Source organism: Danio aesculapii, chromosome 3 (genome assembly GCF_903798145.1).
Source record: "Danio aesculapii chromosome 3, fDanAes4.1, whole genome shotgun sequence".
Taxonomy (NCBI): Eukaryota; Metazoa; Chordata; class Actinopteri; order Cypriniformes; family Danionidae; genus Danio; species Danio aesculapii.
The window spans coordinates 40705069-40725619 of record NC_079437.1 but is presented as its reverse complement, the minus strand read 5'-3'; the positions used below and the strand labels follow the sequence as shown (position 1 = coordinate 40725619).

Sequence of the window (20551 nt, the reverse complement as noted above, 5' to 3'; positions counted from 1 at the left end):
TGTCTTTCCATTCTCCCTATAGCTGTTGTGTGGTGAGCACACTGGCGCCGTTGTCCTGTGGCTGTCGTCGCATCATCCAAGTGAATGTTGCACACTAGTGGTGGTGTGGAGAGACCCCCCTCATGATTGTGAAGCGCTTTGGGTGTATGGCCATACACAATAAATGTGCTCTATAAATACACATTACAAATACATTTGCATCACTTATCTATCTCCTTATTGACAATTGTTCTGCACTCTTGTGAAGCAGAGTGCTCAGGTTTAAGTCTGGGGAAGCACAAAAGTCTGGGGTATTTACAAAAAAAAAATATATGTAAAATCAAGGTATATCTGTTTGGTCACGGTGCACTTTTCTCTTACTTTGTATTTTAAAACACTATCAGTTGGGTTTAGGAAAGGGGTTTTGGTTAGTGGTTCACAGGTTCAGCCTTCTCGTGGACAAACATATAATAAAATATACCTCAAGTAATATATTCCGATTTGCAAAAATGTATATAGCACCATCTAGTGGATTTGTCATCTGAAATGTGCAAAGAAACATACCCACAACAACATATTTTTTGACCTTTCGCAAAAAAAAGTGGGCTGAGGCATGTATTTAAAGGAAGAAATACCTTGTCTCCAAAGGGGTTACATTTCAAATTTGATTTGAAACTTTTCTCATAAATGTTTTTTTTATGTATTTGTGTTTGTATATTTTGTTTGTTTCTACTTGTGTATATTTCTTAAGCCGTTACCTATTTTTTAGTTCAGTAGAGTTATTTTTGTTTGCATGTGTGATGTCTTAAGTTTGACTATATATCTAGAGCAAAAGTGGAAGTGTGCTGATTCTGTTGACTTTTTTCTTAATTTTCAGAGGTGTGTATTTATAATGAGCCTGGGCTGGTTTATTCAGTAATAGCAACATTTACATTTTGTGCACGAGCTAAGCCAGCACTGACCAACATAAACCGTCACTCAAAAAATACATCCTAGTCTACAATGGTCTTTAAAGCACAGATAATCTGAAGACGATTTCTTACAGATGCTGGGAAGAGGCGTGAGAAGTAAATGTCCCAGGTGTCTTTTGCAGCAACCACAACCTTCTTCTTCACATTCTCATCCTGGATTGTGGCACTGGCGTCGATGCTGTGCTCCGCTGTCACAATATTAAAGATACAACAGGAGAATTTTTTACTCTTTACAGGCAGTTCACATACAGCATCACATGAGGAAAATGAATTGCCATGAATCGTACCAAAAATGGATTTCATCTTCTGCCTTTCTTCTGTTGTAATGCGAATACAAGCTTCTGAGAATGTGTCGTGAACAATCTGACAAGAAGCATTTAAAAATTGTTTATAAAAGAAAAAACAACTACAGATACGTTTAGTTTGAAACTTTGGGGTCAGAAAGAAATGCAAGTGCACAATAATTTAATCACAAGAGCCACAGAAGACTAGAATATATGTAAATAATGATCATGAAATAATCTATTCAAAAATAATTGATTTTTTTTTTTAAATATTAAGAAGTATTCAGTATTTAATGATGGTTAAACACTAAATTGACAAATTAAACAGATTTTTGAAGGATCGTGTGACACTGAAGGCTGGAGTAATGATGCTAAAAATGAACCAAAACTGAAACTCACCTGCTTAAACAATAAGTCTAGGATTAGTGGGTGGTTGAAGCTGTCTTTCGGATAGAAAACCTAAAAACACATGACACCAAATTATTATTTTGAAATCTATATTATACATTAACTGTGCATTGCCCCATCAAATCACCAATGACACTAGCCTCTTTTCTCAGATAGATCTTCCAGGGCACGTTGGTGTAGGTGTAGTGCTCTTCGCTGCTCCTCTTGTGCAGTTGAGTCTGAACATTCTCCTCTTCTACTGGAAGATCTCTAGATACTGTCATAAAACACACCACAGCGACTATTATTAAAGTGACATTGTATTTACTCAACATCTTCTCACCCTGTATAGCTTATAAACAATTATAATTTTCTTTTGTTTTCATTAAACAACTGGTTTACAACATTCTTCAAAATATCTTTTGTGTTAAACAAAAGACAAAATGATAAAGGATGACAGAATTTTCAGGTGAACTATCACTTTAATGTGTGCTCTGTATTTAACTGAACTGAAATGATAATAGCCGGGTTTACATCCTAATGTGAAGCCAACCTTTTCAAAGGTCACCAAAAAAAGAAAAATTCCCAAATGTGAAGTTTCCATCGAGTTGTTAAGGCTCGTTCACACTGAACACAATAAATATAAATGTTTCAATAAATACATTTCTGTTAACAGATAAAATTTTGTTTATTGTTGGTTTATCCTTTTTATTAACCCCTTGTAACCAGCAGATGAGCTCAGTATGATTCTATCTGATCAATGAATCTTTATTTAAAAATGAATTAATCTAATTAAACTAATTTAGCAATCGTAGTCAATGTATTTGGAATAAAAACATACTAACAAACTATTTTGCCCAGCATTTTCAAATGAGGCAACACAAAAATTCTCAAACTAACACTGGATTGCTGAGGTACTTTTATTTTTAATACTTCAATTTGCTAGCTAACAACTAGCATTGTCAGTCTTCCCAGGCTTGCTAGCCTTCTATGTACTTTTATAGTTCTTTCTCACAGTATAACCACACTGTAAATAAAGTGGACTTAACTCAAAATTGTAAGGCAATTTGCTGCAAAGTTTTTTTGATTTAACTCAACTTTCAACCCAAGTACTGCACTTAACTCGGTTTAAGTTGAGTCAATTAAAAAAAGCTCTGCAGCAAGTTGCCTTAAGCCTCATTCATACTACCAGCAACTCGCAGTGGCAAAGCGACACGCGATCATTAATTTTAAAGGAGAGTGATTGACTTCCAGCAACCTTGATCTATGCGAGCAAAAGCAACCGTTGGCAGCCAGGTGGGCGCATCAAGCGACGCAACAAAGTTGAGAATTCTTTAACTATATGCAAATGAAGAGTGACTTTCTTGAGCAACAGCCAATAGGAGCACCAGTAGAGCTCACATAATCCTCTCTCAGCTCGCTCAGAGGCCGGTTGTATTCTCCTGCGTTTGCAGCAGGTAGCCACCCAGAGCAACTGACAGCTACAAATTTGCTGTTAGTGTGAATGAGGCATTACAATTTTTTGTTGAATCAACTGTTTTTTGTTTTTTTTTACAGTGCACTTGTTTCTAAAGATATTAGTTATCTTTAAATAATCTTTGAAAAGTCACAACATCAAGCAGAGCTTCTCCACAATGCTTTCTGTGGATTTAAATTGTGTAAGCCCTTTATATTTGAATGGATTCTGACTGGTTGTCAGTGTTTTATCATTTGTTATCTAAAAAAATGTTTTTTGAAAGTGATCTGACTGAGATAATTTCTCTACATCTTTATTTTTATATTTGTGGTCTGAACTCTGCTGTTGTTTTACATCCAGAACTATTTTTTATTGTTACCTTTATAGTTATTCAATTCATTCATTTTCTTTTCGGCTTAGTCCCTTTATTATTCGGGGGTTGCCACAGCGGAATGAACCGCCAACTTATCCAGCACATGTTTTACGCAGTGGATGCCCTTCCAGCCGCAACCCATCTCCGGGAAACATCCATACTGTCACGATCACCAGCGATCATAACTCCCAGATCGCTGGATCTCACACACAAACACACATGGACTACAATTCCGCCATTAATGGACTACATATTCAGTCATGTCACACACATACTCACACCTGCTCCAAGTCTCTACTGATTACACTCGCACCACCTGAGGATCGTCAAGGACTGATTACAAACACCATTTAAGCAGCACACACACTTATTCACATTGCCGAGTCTTGTTTTCTGTAAAGTGACATTACAACGAGTTTCTCCTATAGTCTAGTTTTCCTGTGTTTTGACCTTAGCCTAGTTTATCTTATTGTCCTGTCTGCCGCCTGCCTTTTGACATCTCGCATGATACATTTGACTACGATTCTGGACTGCCTTTATACATCTGTTTGCACCTGTGTTGACCTTTGCTTGCCTGACTTTGATTAAACCTGCAAGTGGATCCTAAACCTCAGTTGTCTCTGTCACTCCCCGTGTTACACACACACTCACTCACACTCATACACTATTGAAAATTTTGCCTTCCCAATTCATCTGAACCGCATGTCTTTGGACTGTGGGGGAAACCGGAGGAAACCCACACAAACACAGGGAGAACATGCAAACTCCACACAGAAACGCCAACTGACCCAGTCGAGGCTTGAACCAGCGACCTTCTTTCTGTGAGGCGACAGCACTACCTACTGCACCACTGCGTCGCCTTATTCAATTCAATTCAATTTTATTTTTATAGCACTTTTTTCAAAAATTGGAATAAACCAATGCCAGTTATCATACTTGGTGCGAATGGGTCTTTAGTGTACTGGTATGCTAGTTACCACCATTAACCAATGAAAACATAATGGATTCATGTGGGTGTAGTGTTTGCTACATCAGAATACATCAGAGTGAGTGATGGTTGGTGAATTTTATTCCAAATTTGGTATTTCCATCACTCATTTCTCATGTGATACTTCAAAATGTGCATTAACAGCTATTAATGATCTGTGTTTACCAGGCGCAGGGGCTGGGAATCTCTGACTAACAGCTGGCACAGGTGGTGAACGCTTCGTTGTTACGCTTTTAACTGGTTTCATTGGCCCACCATCATAGCTGAACTCCTTTGCAGATGATGAAGGAGGGACTGGAGTGTAGGTTTTCTTTCGCTATAGTCGTGGGGACATAAACACATGATCAGCATTAACCATAATGACAACTCATCTGACCGTCACTTTATCTGTAAATAAGCAATGGCTGATCTACCTGTTGAGGAGGAGCACTCATCTGATCCTTAAGGATCATCATAGCTTCATCATGGGGATCTGGTTTCTTCGAAAACACCTTAGCTTCCCTCCTGCGTTGAAGAGCGGCACAGTTTGAGCTTTTGTCTTTGTTCTGTTCTAATCTAAATATCTTTTCAGATAAATGTTTTATCAATGCTTTGTTGCAAGGTCAAGCAGAACTTGTTTTGCTGTGGATCTGTTTTCAGTTGAGCTCATTCATTATTAAATTCGATCACAAGTGGATGATGCTAAATAGTGGTGTAAACTAGGTAAAATATTTTTCAGTTGTACACTTTTGACCACTTCAGGAGGTAGCGACAATACATTTGTGACCCTCGACCACTAAATCAATTTTATGTTGCATGGTTACATTTTTGGCAATATCTAAAATACATTGTGTGTCAAAATTAGATTTTTCTTTTATGCCAAAAGACATTCAAATAAGGATCATGTTCAATGTAGACATTTCATGTTTTGTACCGCAAATATATCAAAACTTAATTTTTAAGTTTAAGAATTTATTTTAGGTAACTTTATAGGCATTTTTTTCCAATATTAATATTTTTTTTAATATAGTTTTTTCCCCCATTATTTACTTGTTTTGCTGTTTATCAGTTTTCAGTTGAGCTCACTCATTATTAAATATGAAACAATTCGTTAAAATACAAAAAAATAGAAAATTAAAAACTACATTCGAAAATTAAATACAAAAATTAAATACAAAATATTTCATGTTTTGTACCGCAAATATATAAAAACTTTTTGATTAGTAATATGCATTGCTCAGAATTTATTTTAGGTAACTTTATAGGCATTTTTTGCTCAATATTTACTTTTTTTTCAATATTTGCATTTTTTCCCAATATTTACTTCTTTTGCTGTGTAACAGTTTTGAGTTGAGCTCACTCATTATTTAATATGAAACAATTTGTTAAAAAAAGAAAATTTAGAAAATCAAATAATAAATTTGAAATGAAATACAAAATATTTCATGTTTTGTAGCGCAATACATCAAAACTTAATTTTTGATTAGTAATAAGCATTTCTCAGAATTTATTTTAGGTTAGAATTTACTTTATAGGCATTTTGTCCAATATTTACATTTTTTTCCCAATATTTACTCATTTTGCTGTGTATCAGTTTTCAGTTGAGCTTATCTTTAATAAATAGGAAACAATTCGCTAAAATTCGAAAATGTAGAACATTAAAAATTAAATTAGAAAATTAAATACAAATATTTTGTACCACAAATATATCATAACTTAACTTTTGATTAGCAATATACATTGCTCAGAATTTATTTAAGGTAATTTTATAGGTATTTTTTCCCAATATTTACATGCTTTGCTGTGTATCAGTTTTCAGTTGAGCTCATTCTTTAATAAATAGGAGACAATTCGCTAAAATACAAGAATTTTGAAAATTAAAAATTTAATTAGAAAATTAAATACAAAATATTTTATATTTTGTACCGCAAATATATCAAAGCTTAATTTTTGATAAGTAATATGCATTGCTCAGACTTTATTTTAGGTAACTTTATTTGTTTTCCAATATTGACTTTTTTTAAACCCTCAGAATCTAGATACTCAAATATTTTTATCTCAGCCAACTGTTGTCCTATCCTGACAAGTAATAGATCAATGAAAAGCTTATTTATTCAACATTCAATTTTAAAACTGACCCTAAGGACTGGTTTTGTTGTCAAGGGTCACATCTGATCAAATTGCTTTCATAACGTATGTGCAAATGTGTTCAAACAGCCACAAAAAAGACTGACCTAATGTCTAATCATTATCATATGTGAGAAAGCACACCAAAATGAGAAATACTTGATGAAATGGGAACACAAGTGGTCACAAGAGAAACATGTACACTACCGGTCAAAAGTTTTGGGTTCGTAGGATTTTTAAATGTTTTAAAATAAGCTTCTTCTGCTCACCAAGACTGCATTTATTTAATCAAAAATACAGTACAAATTGTAAAATTGTGAAAGGTTATAGCACTATAAAATAACTGTTCAAAAGTATTTTATCATTTAATTTACTAATTTATTCCAGTGGTTTTAAAGATGAATTTTCAGCACAATAGCCTAGTGGTTAGCGTGCTGAGATTTGATGCAGTAGCACTTCAGGGTGTCCTGAGTTCAAATCCCAGCTCAAGGACATTTCCTGTCCCTACCCTCTCTCTCTCCCACTTCGCTTCTTGTCGGAAATACTGTCCTATCCACTTAATAAAGGCAAGAAGGCCAAAAATAAGTCTTACTTTTAAAAAAATATTATTAAAATGAATAATAAAAAACAACCCCAAACTTTTGACCGGTAGTGTATGTTAAAACCAGGTGGAAACAATAAAGCATCTTGACTGACTTGTAATCAAATAAAACAGGGCCTAAAACATGTCAATTGCTCACCTGGGAATCTCTGCTGGTTTTACGGGGTTGGTCTGGTACTGCTTGATGATGTCTTTGATGTTGTGACTTGGCTCTAAATATTCAGTGTTTGAGACTGTGGCTCTCACCACCTCTCCTGACGGTGGTTCCCTCCTCGGTGGGCCTGTGGAAACATATCAAACCCTGATTACATAGTCATGTTAATGAGTTAAATAAAGCATGACGCTATACAGATATATGATGACATACTGTAGTGTCGCTGTGAAGATTTCTGTGGTGGAGAAACAGGCGCTGGTTTGTAGGAAACAGGTCCAATGTCTTGTTTACTCTTAAAATACAATACATCCAATTATTGTCTTATATTCATTTTATATTATATGTTATATTAATATCATATCTCAGCTATAATTTCACAAGTTATTTAATGTATTACTACAAATGGTATATCAAATATTACGTAATAAAATATCAATACATTAAAGTAACAGTTACATTATTATTAATTATTTATTATTATTAGTTATTAAACTTTTCATTCATTCATTCATTTTCCTTCAGCTTAGTCCTTTATGTACGAGGTCCCCACAGCAGAATGAACCGCCAACTATTCTAGCATATGTTTAATGCAGTGGATGCCCTTTCAGCTGTAACCCATACACTCTCATTCACACACACACTCATACACTACGGACAATTTTGTTTACCCAATTCACCTATAGCGCATGTGTTGTTATAATTAAACTTATCATTATTAGTAACAACTTTTGAATTGTTATGCACATTTGATCGTTTAAAGCTCTACATATGCTATCATAAAATAATCAGAGCTTTCGTTTACTATATATTTACTTTATATTAACATATATATATATATATATATATATATATATATATATATATATATATATATATATATATATATATATATATATATATATTGTGGTCAGAGACACTCACCGGGCTGTACTGGCTGGAACGGGCAGCAGGCACAAGCTCACTGTGTGGGTGATGCACTGAATTATACATCTGCTGCTGGAGGGCCATGGCTTGCATTGTCATCTGCTGAGCCTGTGGTACATCGTATTATCTCGGCATTCAAATACATTTAACATTTAGCTACAAGTCTAAGTCGTGCTCCGTTTGCTCACCAGTATAATCGCTTGCTGGTTGATGATGGCTTGCTGATGCTGTGCTAAAACAGCTGGATCTACACCTTCAGATATAAAGTACATGTATAAAGTGTGATTAGAACAGTTTTTCTCAATCACGTTGGGACATTTTCTCTAACCTGCAAATTAAGTCCTCATGTCAACTGAAAATTTGTATTTCTCATTTTAAATAAATTTAAAATTACATAAAATTTAACACAAAATACCATAATTGTAAAAAATATATATATATATGCACAAAAACAGCTGAAGACAAATAATTTTTTTATAAACATCTGCCAAATAATATTTATCAAAGCAAGGAACTTTTCAGTTTTTCATACTATAGTATATTCTTTCTTCTGGAGAAAGTTATATTTCTTCTAGTTTGGCAGGAATAAAATCATTTTTAAATTATTAAAATGATTTTTATTAATTAAAATTTAAATTATTTTAAGGTATTATTATATATATATATTTTATTAATATTTTTAGTCCCCTTCAGAATTTCTTGTCAATAGGTTACAGAGCAAACCATTGTTAACCAATTAACTATCTATATATATAATTAACTATATATATATATATATATATATATATATATATATATATATATATATATATATATATATATATATATATATATATATATATATATATATATATATATAATACTAGTATAAATATTAGTAAATTTTATCAATCACAGCAAAGACAAAAAAAAATTGTTATTAAAACTATTATGTTTAAAATGTGTTGAAAAATCACTCTAGTAAACAGAACATTTGCCTTTAACTGTACAGTAAAAGCTTCTAAGCTTCATTGGTCTGATTGGTTGATTGTATTTAGTATTTTGTAGCACTGAAAGACCATTGGCAAATTCAACAGACATTATAAACTTTCCATTTATGAAACTGTTCAAGTTATGAAACTATTCAGTCTTATTTCCAATTGGAAACTTTCCAGAATTTGAGAAATTAATGAATCATTTTGCATGTAATGGCTTGGAGAGATTGACAAAAAAGTTCAGTCAGGATCAATTTCGACTGATATAAACAGTTATAGTAAGCATGCAGTTAGTGTCAGTGGGATGGTTCTGTTCTGGGCAAAACGCCACATGCCCATCCATGCTGGATATATGGACAGAATGGGGAGATATTGGTTCCCAATATTGGAAACCAAACAGAACCCAAGAGCATTCATAAACAATATTGATTGATTATGTGTGGAACGGAACCCAAGAGCATTCATAAACTTCAACTTATTATAAGTTGATGTAAATAGTAAGTAAGTTAGTAATGTGTATTTATCTATAGTATTTATTTATGAGGGGGGTCTCCTCACTCCACCACCAGTGTGCAGCATCCATTTGGATGATGTGAGGGCAGCCACAGGACAACGGCACCAGTGCACTCGCCACACACCAGCTGTAAATGGTGTAAAGAGACAGTGATAGAGCCAATTCGGTGGATGAGGATGATTGGGAGGCCATGATAGTAGGGGCCGATGGAGGGAATTTGGCCATGACCGGGGTTACACCATGCAAGGGGATTTTTAATGACCTCGGTTTAACATCTCATCCGAAAGACAGTGCTCATTGACAGTACTGTTTAGTGTCCCCTTCACTTTAGTGGGGCATAAGGACTCACACAAACTGCTGGCCTCACTAACACCTTTTCCAATAGCAACCTAGTTTTCCCGTTTGGTCACCCTTCCAGGTACTGACCAGGCTCAGCCCTGCTTAGCTTTAGTGAGTAACCAGTCTTGGGCTGCAGGGTGATATGGCTGTGGCCAGTGGCATGACGCTGATTACTATGTACTTGGCCAATACTTCAAACAGATATCAGAAATGAGCTAGGAAGAGTTCAGGATGATGGAGGAAGTGTAGAATTTGCAAGCCGCAAAATGCTGTAGAGAGACCTGATATATGATTGAAATAGACCACTGTGACATATGTCAGAACAAGATTGGTACACATCATGACTCCCAGCTGATAAAAGCTTGACTGACGTGTGTACCTGAACTAACGCTACACTCCATTTTCAAATCAATTTTGATAAACAAGCATATGCTTTCAATTTTTGGTAAGAAATGTTTGCAATTTGCTGAAAACAATAAGAAATTCAAGCCTGATATGAAAAGGAAATCACTTAAAAAAATTCTTGAGCCAAAGCAATTGAGAAAAACTGTAAAGATGACCCCAGAGAATAAAACATCAGAGCACACCACATAAAAGGATTTAAGCAGCATTCATACCTGACATATCAGGCATTGGTGGCACATTAGGCAAAGCTGGCAAAGGTGGCATAGCAGGCATAGCTGGCATAGAAGGCATAGCTGGCATTTGGGGAACTGAAGGTACGGCGGCAGAGGCTTGCGCATGAGGCACAGAGGGCATAGCTGGCATTGGTATAGGTGGCATCATTGCTCCTCCCATAACAGGTAGAACTGGCACCGCTGAGAACAGTAAACATGGCTGAGGATCAGTAAGCAAATACCGTATTTACATGTGCGAAGGAAATGATTTAATGCAATGACTGCGGAGGCTATGAGGTCAGATGAGGTTAGTGATGCAAAACACCTCACCTACATAAAATATACATCAAGAGTAAAGACTGAACGTGAAATAAACACCTTGCAGCTCTTAGTGATAATTAAGATGAGCTAAAATATTAAATATTGCTGTTTTAAAAGGTACATATTCAAGTTTTTGAAAAGTTGCAAAGTCTTAACTTGCACGTCAACTTAAATGCTTGAGGGTGAACATAAAAAACAAACAGTAATCAAAAAAGACTGTATATTGGTTTTACATCTTTGCAATTATAATATTTCTTAATAATTTGAATTTTTTTTATTTGTAAGGCAAGGCAAGTTTATGTCTATAGTACATTTCATACACAGTGGCATTTCAAAGCGCTTTACATAAACAGGAATAAAAGAAACAAGTATAAGAGAAATAAAAACAAATAATAAAAATGGTTAAAAAAAATTATTAATAAAAAAAAGCATAAAAACAGATAAAATGTGTTATAAAAAATGAAAACGAAGAGCGATCTGTCTGACGTCGCTAAACAGATGTGTTTTCAGTCTACGTAGTTTTGTTTTAATGTGTGTCTTTTAATGGGTTTTTTGTTAGTTTTAACTTTAAAACATTAAACCTTTTCTGAGAAATGTTATCCGTAGCTGAAATAATATATTTATTTACAATATATTTGACTTAAGTTGTTATTTTGTATCAAATCATATGTTTTTATGGTTTATTATGTATGTTTTTATGGTTTGTTGTGGATATTATAGATTTTATATAGAAGATACTTTATTAATAACCTACATTTTACTTAAAAAAAATGACATTTTACTCCAAACATGTTCATGTAACACCTATTAACTTGAAGTGGATTTTTTTTGCTGAGCTATATACAGTTGAAGTCAGAATTATTAGCCCCCCTTTGAATTTATTTAGATATTTCCCAAATGATGTTTAACAGAGCAAGGAAATTTTCACAGCATGTCTGATAATATTTTTTTCTTCTGGAGAAAGTCTTATTTATTTTTATTTCGACTATAGAATAAAAACTTTTTAAAATTTTTTAAAAACAATTTTAAGGTCAAAATTATTAGCCTCTTTAAGCTATATATTTTTTCAATAGTCTACAGAACAAACCATCATTATACAATAACTTTTCTAATTACCCTAACCTGCCTAGTTAACCTAATTAACCTAGTTAATATCACTTTAAGCTGTATAGAAGTGTCTTGAAAAATATCTAGTCAAATATTATTTACTGTCATCATGACAAAGATAAAATAAATCAGTAATTAGAGATGAGTTATTTAAACTATTATGTTTAGAAATGTGTTGACGAAATCTTCTCTCCGTTAAACAGAAATTGGGGGAAAAAATAAACAGGGGAGATAATAATTCCAATTTCTACTGTATGTTGATGTGTTTTTATGTCTAACCTCTCTTTCTTTTGTCTTTTTTGTTAGATTTAACTTTAAATAATCAAATTGTTTCTGAGAAATGTTGCCCACAGCTGAAATAAATTATTTATTTACAATATATTTGATTTAGATATTATTTTGCATCAAATCATATTTTTTATGTTTTATTATGAATATATTATAGATTTTATATAGATAATAATTTATTAATAACCTACATTTTACTTGAACTGAAAAACATTTTACTCGAAACCTGCACATGTCGCATACAGTGCTCAGCATATATAAGTACACCTCTCACTATACTATACTATACTATACTATACTATACTATACTATACTATACTATACTATACTATACTATACTAAACTATACTATACTATACTATACTATACTATACTAAACTACACTACACTATACTATACTATACTATACTATACTATACTATACTATATTATATTACATTAGAAATTAGATCAGTCAGTACTGAAGTCAAATCTGGAGCTTATATAACAAATTAACTGATGATAACGGTCCAAAAACTTGTACAAACAAATTTATATGTTATAGAAAAATATTAAATACAAATTTTAAAAAGAGGAAAAATCAAGAGAAGCAAAAAATGGATTTAGTTGAAATTTTGTAGGTTGTTGTTTTTTTGTAATATTTTGCTTAATTTAATTGTATCATCTTTCAATTTTTAAATATGTTTGGTGACTAAAATATTATTTTAATACATATATCTGCTTAATAAATCTGTTTTGTTTAAATGCACCAAAATACATTGCCTATATTCACTGAGAAATGGAGAAAAATATTTCTTTTCAAAAAGGGGTGTACTCATTTATGCTGAGCACTGTACCTAATAACTTGTAGTGGAATCTTAATTTGTATTCAACAACTCATTCAAATTTTTATCTAATATCTAATCACAAACGATTTGTTTCTAAGATCTAATTATTTAATGTGTAATGCAAAAGAACCACTATATTGTTGTTAAGACTTTTACAAAATATATAAAAGTATTTGAATTAAAATAATATAAATATGAGGAATAATGGCATCCGCTTATGCTTAATACGCCATATAAAACCACTAACCAGCAGCCACAGTCACTTACAACCACCAAAGCATTAAATCCAAAGAGCATACTGTTCATTTATCATGCAAAGCGAATTCAAATGTGCAGTTAATAATAATCTGCAAGTCTTATGCTCATTTATCCAGCAATTAATAGCTTTTAGGTACCAATTGACCCTAAGGTGCCCATGCATAATTGATGAGTGGTAAGCAGAGAGCAGAAAGACAGCAGATGCGAAGCTCACCGCCGGGCTGCAGTCCTGGAGGATACGGCCTGCTGGAGAGGGGCTTCTCCAGGTCACCATTCTCCCCTCCAATCCCACCGGCTCCCTTCATTCGGCTCGACATGCTGGATGACTTCTCAAAATCCTGCAGAGGAGATGAAGCCAAAGCAAAACAGGCTTTCAAACTCAGGGCTGGACCCGTCCCAGCTCAGTCAGATGAGAAATCAATCTGCCCATGGGAGTACCTTATACTCTCTAAGAGGCGCATGGGCTTTTTACTATCACATCTGAGACAGAGCTGTGATGGAGTAGACCACAGGAGACTGGGTTGCCTTTATTAGTCTAGAATGCTTATGTGCACTACAAATAGAGCTATTTTTACACTAACTAGTCTAGAAAAAGTTTCTGTGCTTATTTATGAAGGTGTCATCAAGCAAGTGTTAATATGAACCAAAAATGTATAAAGCGATTGCATTAAAATGTCTCCATATGGGTTTTAAAATGTCAGATGTTTGCTAAAAATGATAAAGTTAAAGGCAGTAATTGAAGTACGCTCGATGTTGTGAGAAATACGGTAAATTGGTAACCTAATCAGCTTCAATGCAGGGGATCTGGCACCCGCAGAGCACATTTGATACACTCAATCACTTACGCTGTGAGGATCAAATGGACGATTGTATTCTTTGTGCATTCATGTTGTATTTTGAAACTTTTTTCCATAAATAGTTTGATTAAACATCTTTTTTTATTATATTATATGCTTGTCTAAAACTCGGGTGCACAGGTGGCCCATACTTTTTTTTGTTTTTTTGCTGTTTTAGTGTTCATAAAAATACATAGATGCATAAATACAACACTTTTGGAAAGTGATGAACTGATGTCTTGATATAGTGTTGATTTTATGTAAATATACTGTAAAACATATTGGCCTACAATACATACAGTTAACATTAAAGCAATTTTAGTGTGGGATTATTGTTACTTTTACTGTAAACTTTAATGTTGTCTTTTGGGGCGATTTGTTCTGCAGGGTACTAGATGAACACATATATCACACCACACATTTAAGACAGACATTAAACAAAATAATAGTACTAAAAAACAGCAGCTACCTCTTCTCATTACAATTCAGCAAATCAATCGCACAAGGAACAAATGAAAATTTTAATCTGTTGGTCCTTGCTAAAGGGACCCTATACCGAGATCCTGACGGTATTTGAAATTAATCAAAAAGAGGACATGGTATTTCAGATGTAATCTGATGGGCTTTTTTTTAACACCTGGCTTTCATAGAAAAAGGATAACCCCGGCACTTTTACCCCCAATACTTTGCTGCAGGGATTACTTTTCAAAGTAGCAAACCAGCAAATCAATAAAAAAGATCAAATGGATTCTATATAGGCTTTATAAAATGCCACCATCGAAGTCCTCTCAATATATAATTTTGCTAATTTCTGCAGACAACAAAGTCTTTGTTGGCCTGTCCTACACAGTCTTTCTATATTTTCATTAAAATTACATTTATTATCAATACTAGTGGCGGCACAGTGGGTAGCGAAATCGCCTCACAGCAACAAGGTCGCTGGTTTGAGCCCCAGCTGGGTCAATTGGCATTTCTGTGTGCATGTTCTCCCTGTGTTCGTGTGGGTTTCCTCCGGGTGCTCCGGTTACCCCCACAAATCTAGAAACAGATGGTATAGGTGAATTGGGTAAGCTAAATTGTCCACAGTGTATGTGTGTGAGTGAGTGTGTATGGATGTTTTTTCCCCAGTGATGGGTTGCAGCTGGAAGGGCATCCACTGACTAAAACATATGCTGGATAAGTTGGTGGTTCATTCCTCTCTGGTGACCCCAGGTTAATAAAGGGATTAATCAGAAAAGAAAAATAATTAATGAATCAATAATAGTACCTAGCTCAATTCACATCTCCTTCATTTTCTCTGTGTTCAGCCTCTCGACAACTCAACAACAGGTCCGTGTTCTGCCTCCTCACCCACCAACAAATTTACAATAACGGTGTCATCCGCAAACTTAAGAATGTACCGATCTTCTTATTTTATGAAACTATAATGAATTGTTTGAATAGTTAGTTGTAGAAACATTTCAACTATCCTCAATAAGCATGAAAACGTACACCCAGTTTTTATCATAAAATAAACCACTTCAGTGTGATTGAAGGCCACGCTTCATGTTAAGCACCATGTTCTCTATGCCTTATGTATGTCTGAACAAATCTTTCTATCTATAATCAGGTTTAGATACTTTGATATATGTGGTAAGGATGTCTGTATTCACACTGAGAAATCTGGCAACCCAATCCAAAACTCATGAGACACTTACCCCATTCCCATCAGACAGCACGGGGTCAAACAAGCTGTCTAGATATCGGTCCATGCCTTTCTGAGTTGGTGCTTCACTAAAGTCTGATTCTGCTATTTTTCAGTTATTAAAGAGAGAAAAAAAAGATGAAATTTATTGTACAGAATATGTTGATGCTGTGTAAAAACGACCAAAATAGCTTTTTATTGCAAATAATAATTTAAAAAAATACTAAAACATTAGCTGACCATGGCTGTAATATCCATCAGAATCTGGGAGGCTGGAGCTGAGCATAGTCTGAGGGAGCAGAAGTGAGCTGTCATCATCAGAGTCAAATCCACTTCCAAACAGAGTCCTGGCAAAGGTCAGATTGAGGGCAAATATTAGTGATATCTACAATGATGCAAACAAGAATATTTCCTCTAAAGCAAAATCGACCACATAATAAACCCTCATAATGCGTTCTATTATTATTATTGTTCTATTGTTCTATATAGCGTTCTATTATTATTATTGTTTTGACCCTGATGCGACATAAAACATAGAATTTAAAGATGAATTAGTGAACAAAAAGTTAATTTTTTTAGGCTTTTACCCTCAAAAATATTAACATTGGTGCTGACAGCCTTGTGGGCAGTGTTCTGACATAGAGCACCATCACACTACGGGCGTAACAAGTTCAAGTCCGGCTTGAACTCCCCCAGAAATCTTAAAAAAAAAAAAATACATACTTGTTTATAGCTTAGTAGAACATATTTATTTAAAGTTATGTTTTGTATTCAGGGCATCTGGACCAGATTATGTTTGGAGTACTATTAGAACAGATCCATTGACTCAATCCACTGGGTCAGTACTGGTTGTTGTCAATTTATTTTTGTTTTGTTTTGTTTTGTTATTTTTTTAATAAAATTAAGGCAATTATCCATTGATACATTGATTTTTTTAAAAGCAGATATTAATTCATTGTATATATTGCACCGTTTGTATATTTGTTTGCTTTTTAGCTTAAATGTAACATTTTTTCATAATTAACATTAACATTTAACATTTCATTTAACATTATTGTTCAATTTGTCTGATTATTAAGTCTAAAAATACACAAACAACAAGGAACGGCATAACCAGGTTTAAAATGAACCAAAAAGACTGACAATACCACAAACTATAAACCGGAAGCAGCCAGCTTCAACATTTTTTGAGGTCCCTCGACACATTTCTCTTGTCGCCTGTGCAATTTTCAGAACATTTCTGTATTTGTATGGGCTGTGAGAATTTGTATGCATGTGTTGTCGAATTAGTTTATTTTGTTTCTTCACTGAAGTTTTTGTATTTGCATGTATTTTCTTCAGCCTGATCTCACAAGGAAACGTAACTATTTTACATTTTGTCAGTTTAGTGGCTAATTCATACAAGTTCAGTTCTATAAAAATGTAAGATTTTAAAAAGAAGTCATGGCACCAAATCTAAACCCTACCAACATTGGGGGATTAGCAAATAGTACCCTTTAAGGCCAGTCATTTCACTCGGCGGCCATCTTTGAAACACCTCTCGGGCAGTATGCTCGGACATTCTGTCTGAATGGGTAAACATCAAATTCTCCAAAACTGTTAGCCAAGCTTACGATTACATTACATATTTGGAACCACCAATAAAGTTAAACAACTGTCTCATAAGTTTCATTTCTAAACATCCGGAAAAATAAAATTGGCATATTTTCAGGTTGCCCATGCTAATGCGCATGCGCACTCAAAAGGAACGAGATCATGACACCAACCTCATTTCTAACCATTCTTACACATTATCATCCTCTGGATAATGATCATCTGATCGCACTGCTCTTCTGAAGTAATCCACAACTTGGTCTTGATGATGAATCTCCTCCGGAAATTACAGCGACTCTTTGTTTACAAGTCTGTGTGCGTTTGAGTAATTGCTGTCATGTGACGTGCGTTTGACAGGACGGACTGTATCTCGCACACAGATTACAAAACCAAAAAACTTTTGTTTTCAAGTGCACTTGGTTTAAAAGCTTTATCTGGATATTTTTCTTATGTCTGTGAAGCAAGTATTCGCTGAGATTCCAGTGTGATTATTGATCACCAAATTGACCACTCAATTCTTCGTCAGTCTATAGCGATCGATGATTGGCTCCTGTACTAGTAGGCGGGGCTTCATTCACCATATTGACAGTTACACTTTTCCCCATTCAAAACTATACGAGTGACACGTCTTGTGTATTCTATGGTCTTTCTTAGTACTAAATTGTACGAATGAGAAGTTACGAATTGCCATGAGATAGCGTTGGTTTTCTTGCAACTTGCAGTGCAATTGCGCACTCTCAGCCTCATTTTACTTAGACATACTATAGATCACTACTGGAAAGAAAAACCTATCGCATCTTCTGTATCAAGCCACTTTAAAATAAAGCTCATATTTTAAGATCATGTTCCATACTAGTGAAAATAAATCAAATAAAAGCAGAACAAACAGATAAAGAGATAATGGTGTAGATACTGACAGGCCGGCATTGGGCCTGGTTCTGGTGGGACTCTCAGCAGAGATGATGAAGTAGGACTTTTGCTTTGGGAAGTTTCTCATCAGTTCCATGTCTGCGATTAGGTCCATCACGTAATCGTGGCCAGCGAGCTCTGCCCACTGTCCGTGCTCCTTCATGATGACAGAGCAGCCCTTCCAGGCCTCCGTCACACCCCTGCGGAGACAATTAATAACATTATTCATTTCAGCCAAATTACAGATGGCAGAGATAATGGAAGCCTCGTTATAGACTGTACATATCCCAACATGCCCCACAGAAAAAGACATGCACTAATGATTTGGAATACAGCATATTAAAAATCTTCCTATGAAGATGAATAGATAAGATAATTACAACTACACTGACCGAAACGGAGCAAAAATGGAGTAAAAATGATTTAATAGGGGTGTAAAATTTGCACCAGATGTGAGTAAAAATCATTCATTCATTCATTTTCCTTAGGCTTAGTCCCTTATTTATCAGGAGTCGCCACAACAGAATGAACCGCCAACTATTTCGGCATATGTTTTACACAGCGGATGCCCTCCCAGTCGCAACCCAGAACTGGAAAACAATTTAGTCTCCCTCAGACTTTGCTCAACTTTAGTTTATCCACTTCACTTATTGCTCATGTATTTGGACTGTGGAGGAAAACAGCATGTGGAGGAAACCTATGTGAACACGAGGAGAACATGCTAACTTCACACAGAAACATCAACTGAACCAGCCAAGACTCAAACCAGCGACCTTCTTGCTGTGAGGCAACAGTGCTAAACACTGAGCCACCGTGCCACTGAGTAAAAATATGTGAATCTTCCTAACAATGTCTTAAATCTAAATATGGTTTAGTAGGATTATAAAATTGCAAATAACAGATTTTACACCAGTAAAAGTGACTTTACTATAATGCGCATTTAAAAAATACAATATGTTCTAAACATTTTCAAGTTTGTAATTAGAAAGAAATTAGATTTATAAATCTGTTGTCCGTTAAAGAGAAGCATTTCTGAAAAGAAGATTGTGTGCTGTTCTATTCATTGAGCCTGGCTTTTAGAATACATAAGTGCTTGACTTATATTAGGCCCACACGAATCTGCGCGCGCAGAGTTCTGCAGATTTTTCACAGATTTTTGGCCCATCATTAATTCTGTTTATTTACTTGAGTAAATGTGTGTAAATCTATATTTATTCAGTTTTTAAATTAAGTACAGTAATATTATTGACTAGTATAAAAATGTTCATCTGATTTATGTACAATGCAGTTTGTAAAGTAATATTTTCTGTCTTTTAGTAGAGATATTACATGAGAGACTAGCTTTGTTTACCAAATAAAGTGAGTCTAATTCGATTTGCATTTTAAACATTAAATAAAAGGTAAAAATATATTATTTTTTTATTTCACATATTAAGGTTTTAGTTATGATACTGCCAAAATAATTCAGCAGAAATCCGCAGATTTTTACCAAAATTCTCCGCAGATATGGCAAAAAACGTCAGCAGATTCCGTCTGGCCTTATAATTAATTCATTTGATCATGAATCAATCAAAGGGACTAAGCCGAAAAGAAAATGAATGAATGAATGTATGAATGATTCAATCAAATTAAGAAAAGGTTACAGATTTCGATTTTTTGTTCCTATTGAGATGTATTTGGCTGTTTAAATGGTAACTTTATAAAGACAAAGCCTCATGTGTCTTGTGCCATGAAGGTCATTATTGATAAAACTGGATACTTGGCTTACAGTAACATTGGTCACTATAACTTAACCTTCATAAGTAGAATGTATGTCAGTTTCATTTGTTTATCATTTCAGTGATGTGCTTTAGTTTAAGAAATTAAGTAAGTACAGGCCCGTGCCAGGGATGAGTTCGGGTGGCTCGAAAGACCCACCCCCCATTGACAAAGATCCAAAATTTGTCCCATCCATGCTCATGTCCTATTTTGACTACTATGCCATCATAAATTGTGAAAATAACCCATTGAAGATGGATTGGCTGTTGGCTTCAACGTGACTTCAGATAATCAATTTTGGTC

At 34.4% G+C, this 20551-nt stretch overlaps 1 protein-coding gene across 2 annotated transcripts in view; it reads right to left on the bottom strand.

Moving 5' to 3' along the window:
* The window catches only part of myo15aa (myosin XVAa), a 101723-nt gene that overhangs the window by 26174 nt on the left and 54998 nt on the right, over window positions 1-20551 (bottom strand). Inside the window, exons 31-44 of one of the 2 annotated variants that reach the window (XM_056453989.1) lie at window positions 18499-18690; window positions 16229-16335; window positions 16002-16093; window positions 13683-13806; window positions 8412-8476; window positions 8221-8331; window positions 7513-7591; window positions 7285-7426; window positions 4852-4942; window positions 4604-4754; window positions 1783-1898; window positions 1634-1693; window positions 1238-1313; window positions 1023-1138 (exon numbers count right to left, since the gene is read on the bottom strand). In XM_056453989.1, the coding sequence (XP_056309964.1) occupies window positions 1023-1138; window positions 1238-1313; window positions 1634-1693; window positions 1783-1898; window positions 4604-4754; window positions 4852-4942; window positions 7285-7426; window positions 7513-7591; window positions 8221-8331; window positions 8412-8476; window positions 13683-13806; window positions 16002-16093; window positions 16229-16335; window positions 18499-18690 (1522 nt within the window). The remainder of the gene's footprint in view (window positions 1-1022; window positions 1139-1237; window positions 1314-1633; window positions 1694-1782; window positions 1899-4603; window positions 4755-4851; window positions 4943-7284; window positions 7427-7512; window positions 7592-8220; window positions 8332-8411; window positions 8477-13682; window positions 13807-16001; window positions 16094-16228; window positions 16336-18498; window positions 18691-20551) is intronic. The other variant, XM_056453990.1, reaches the window with a different exon arrangement.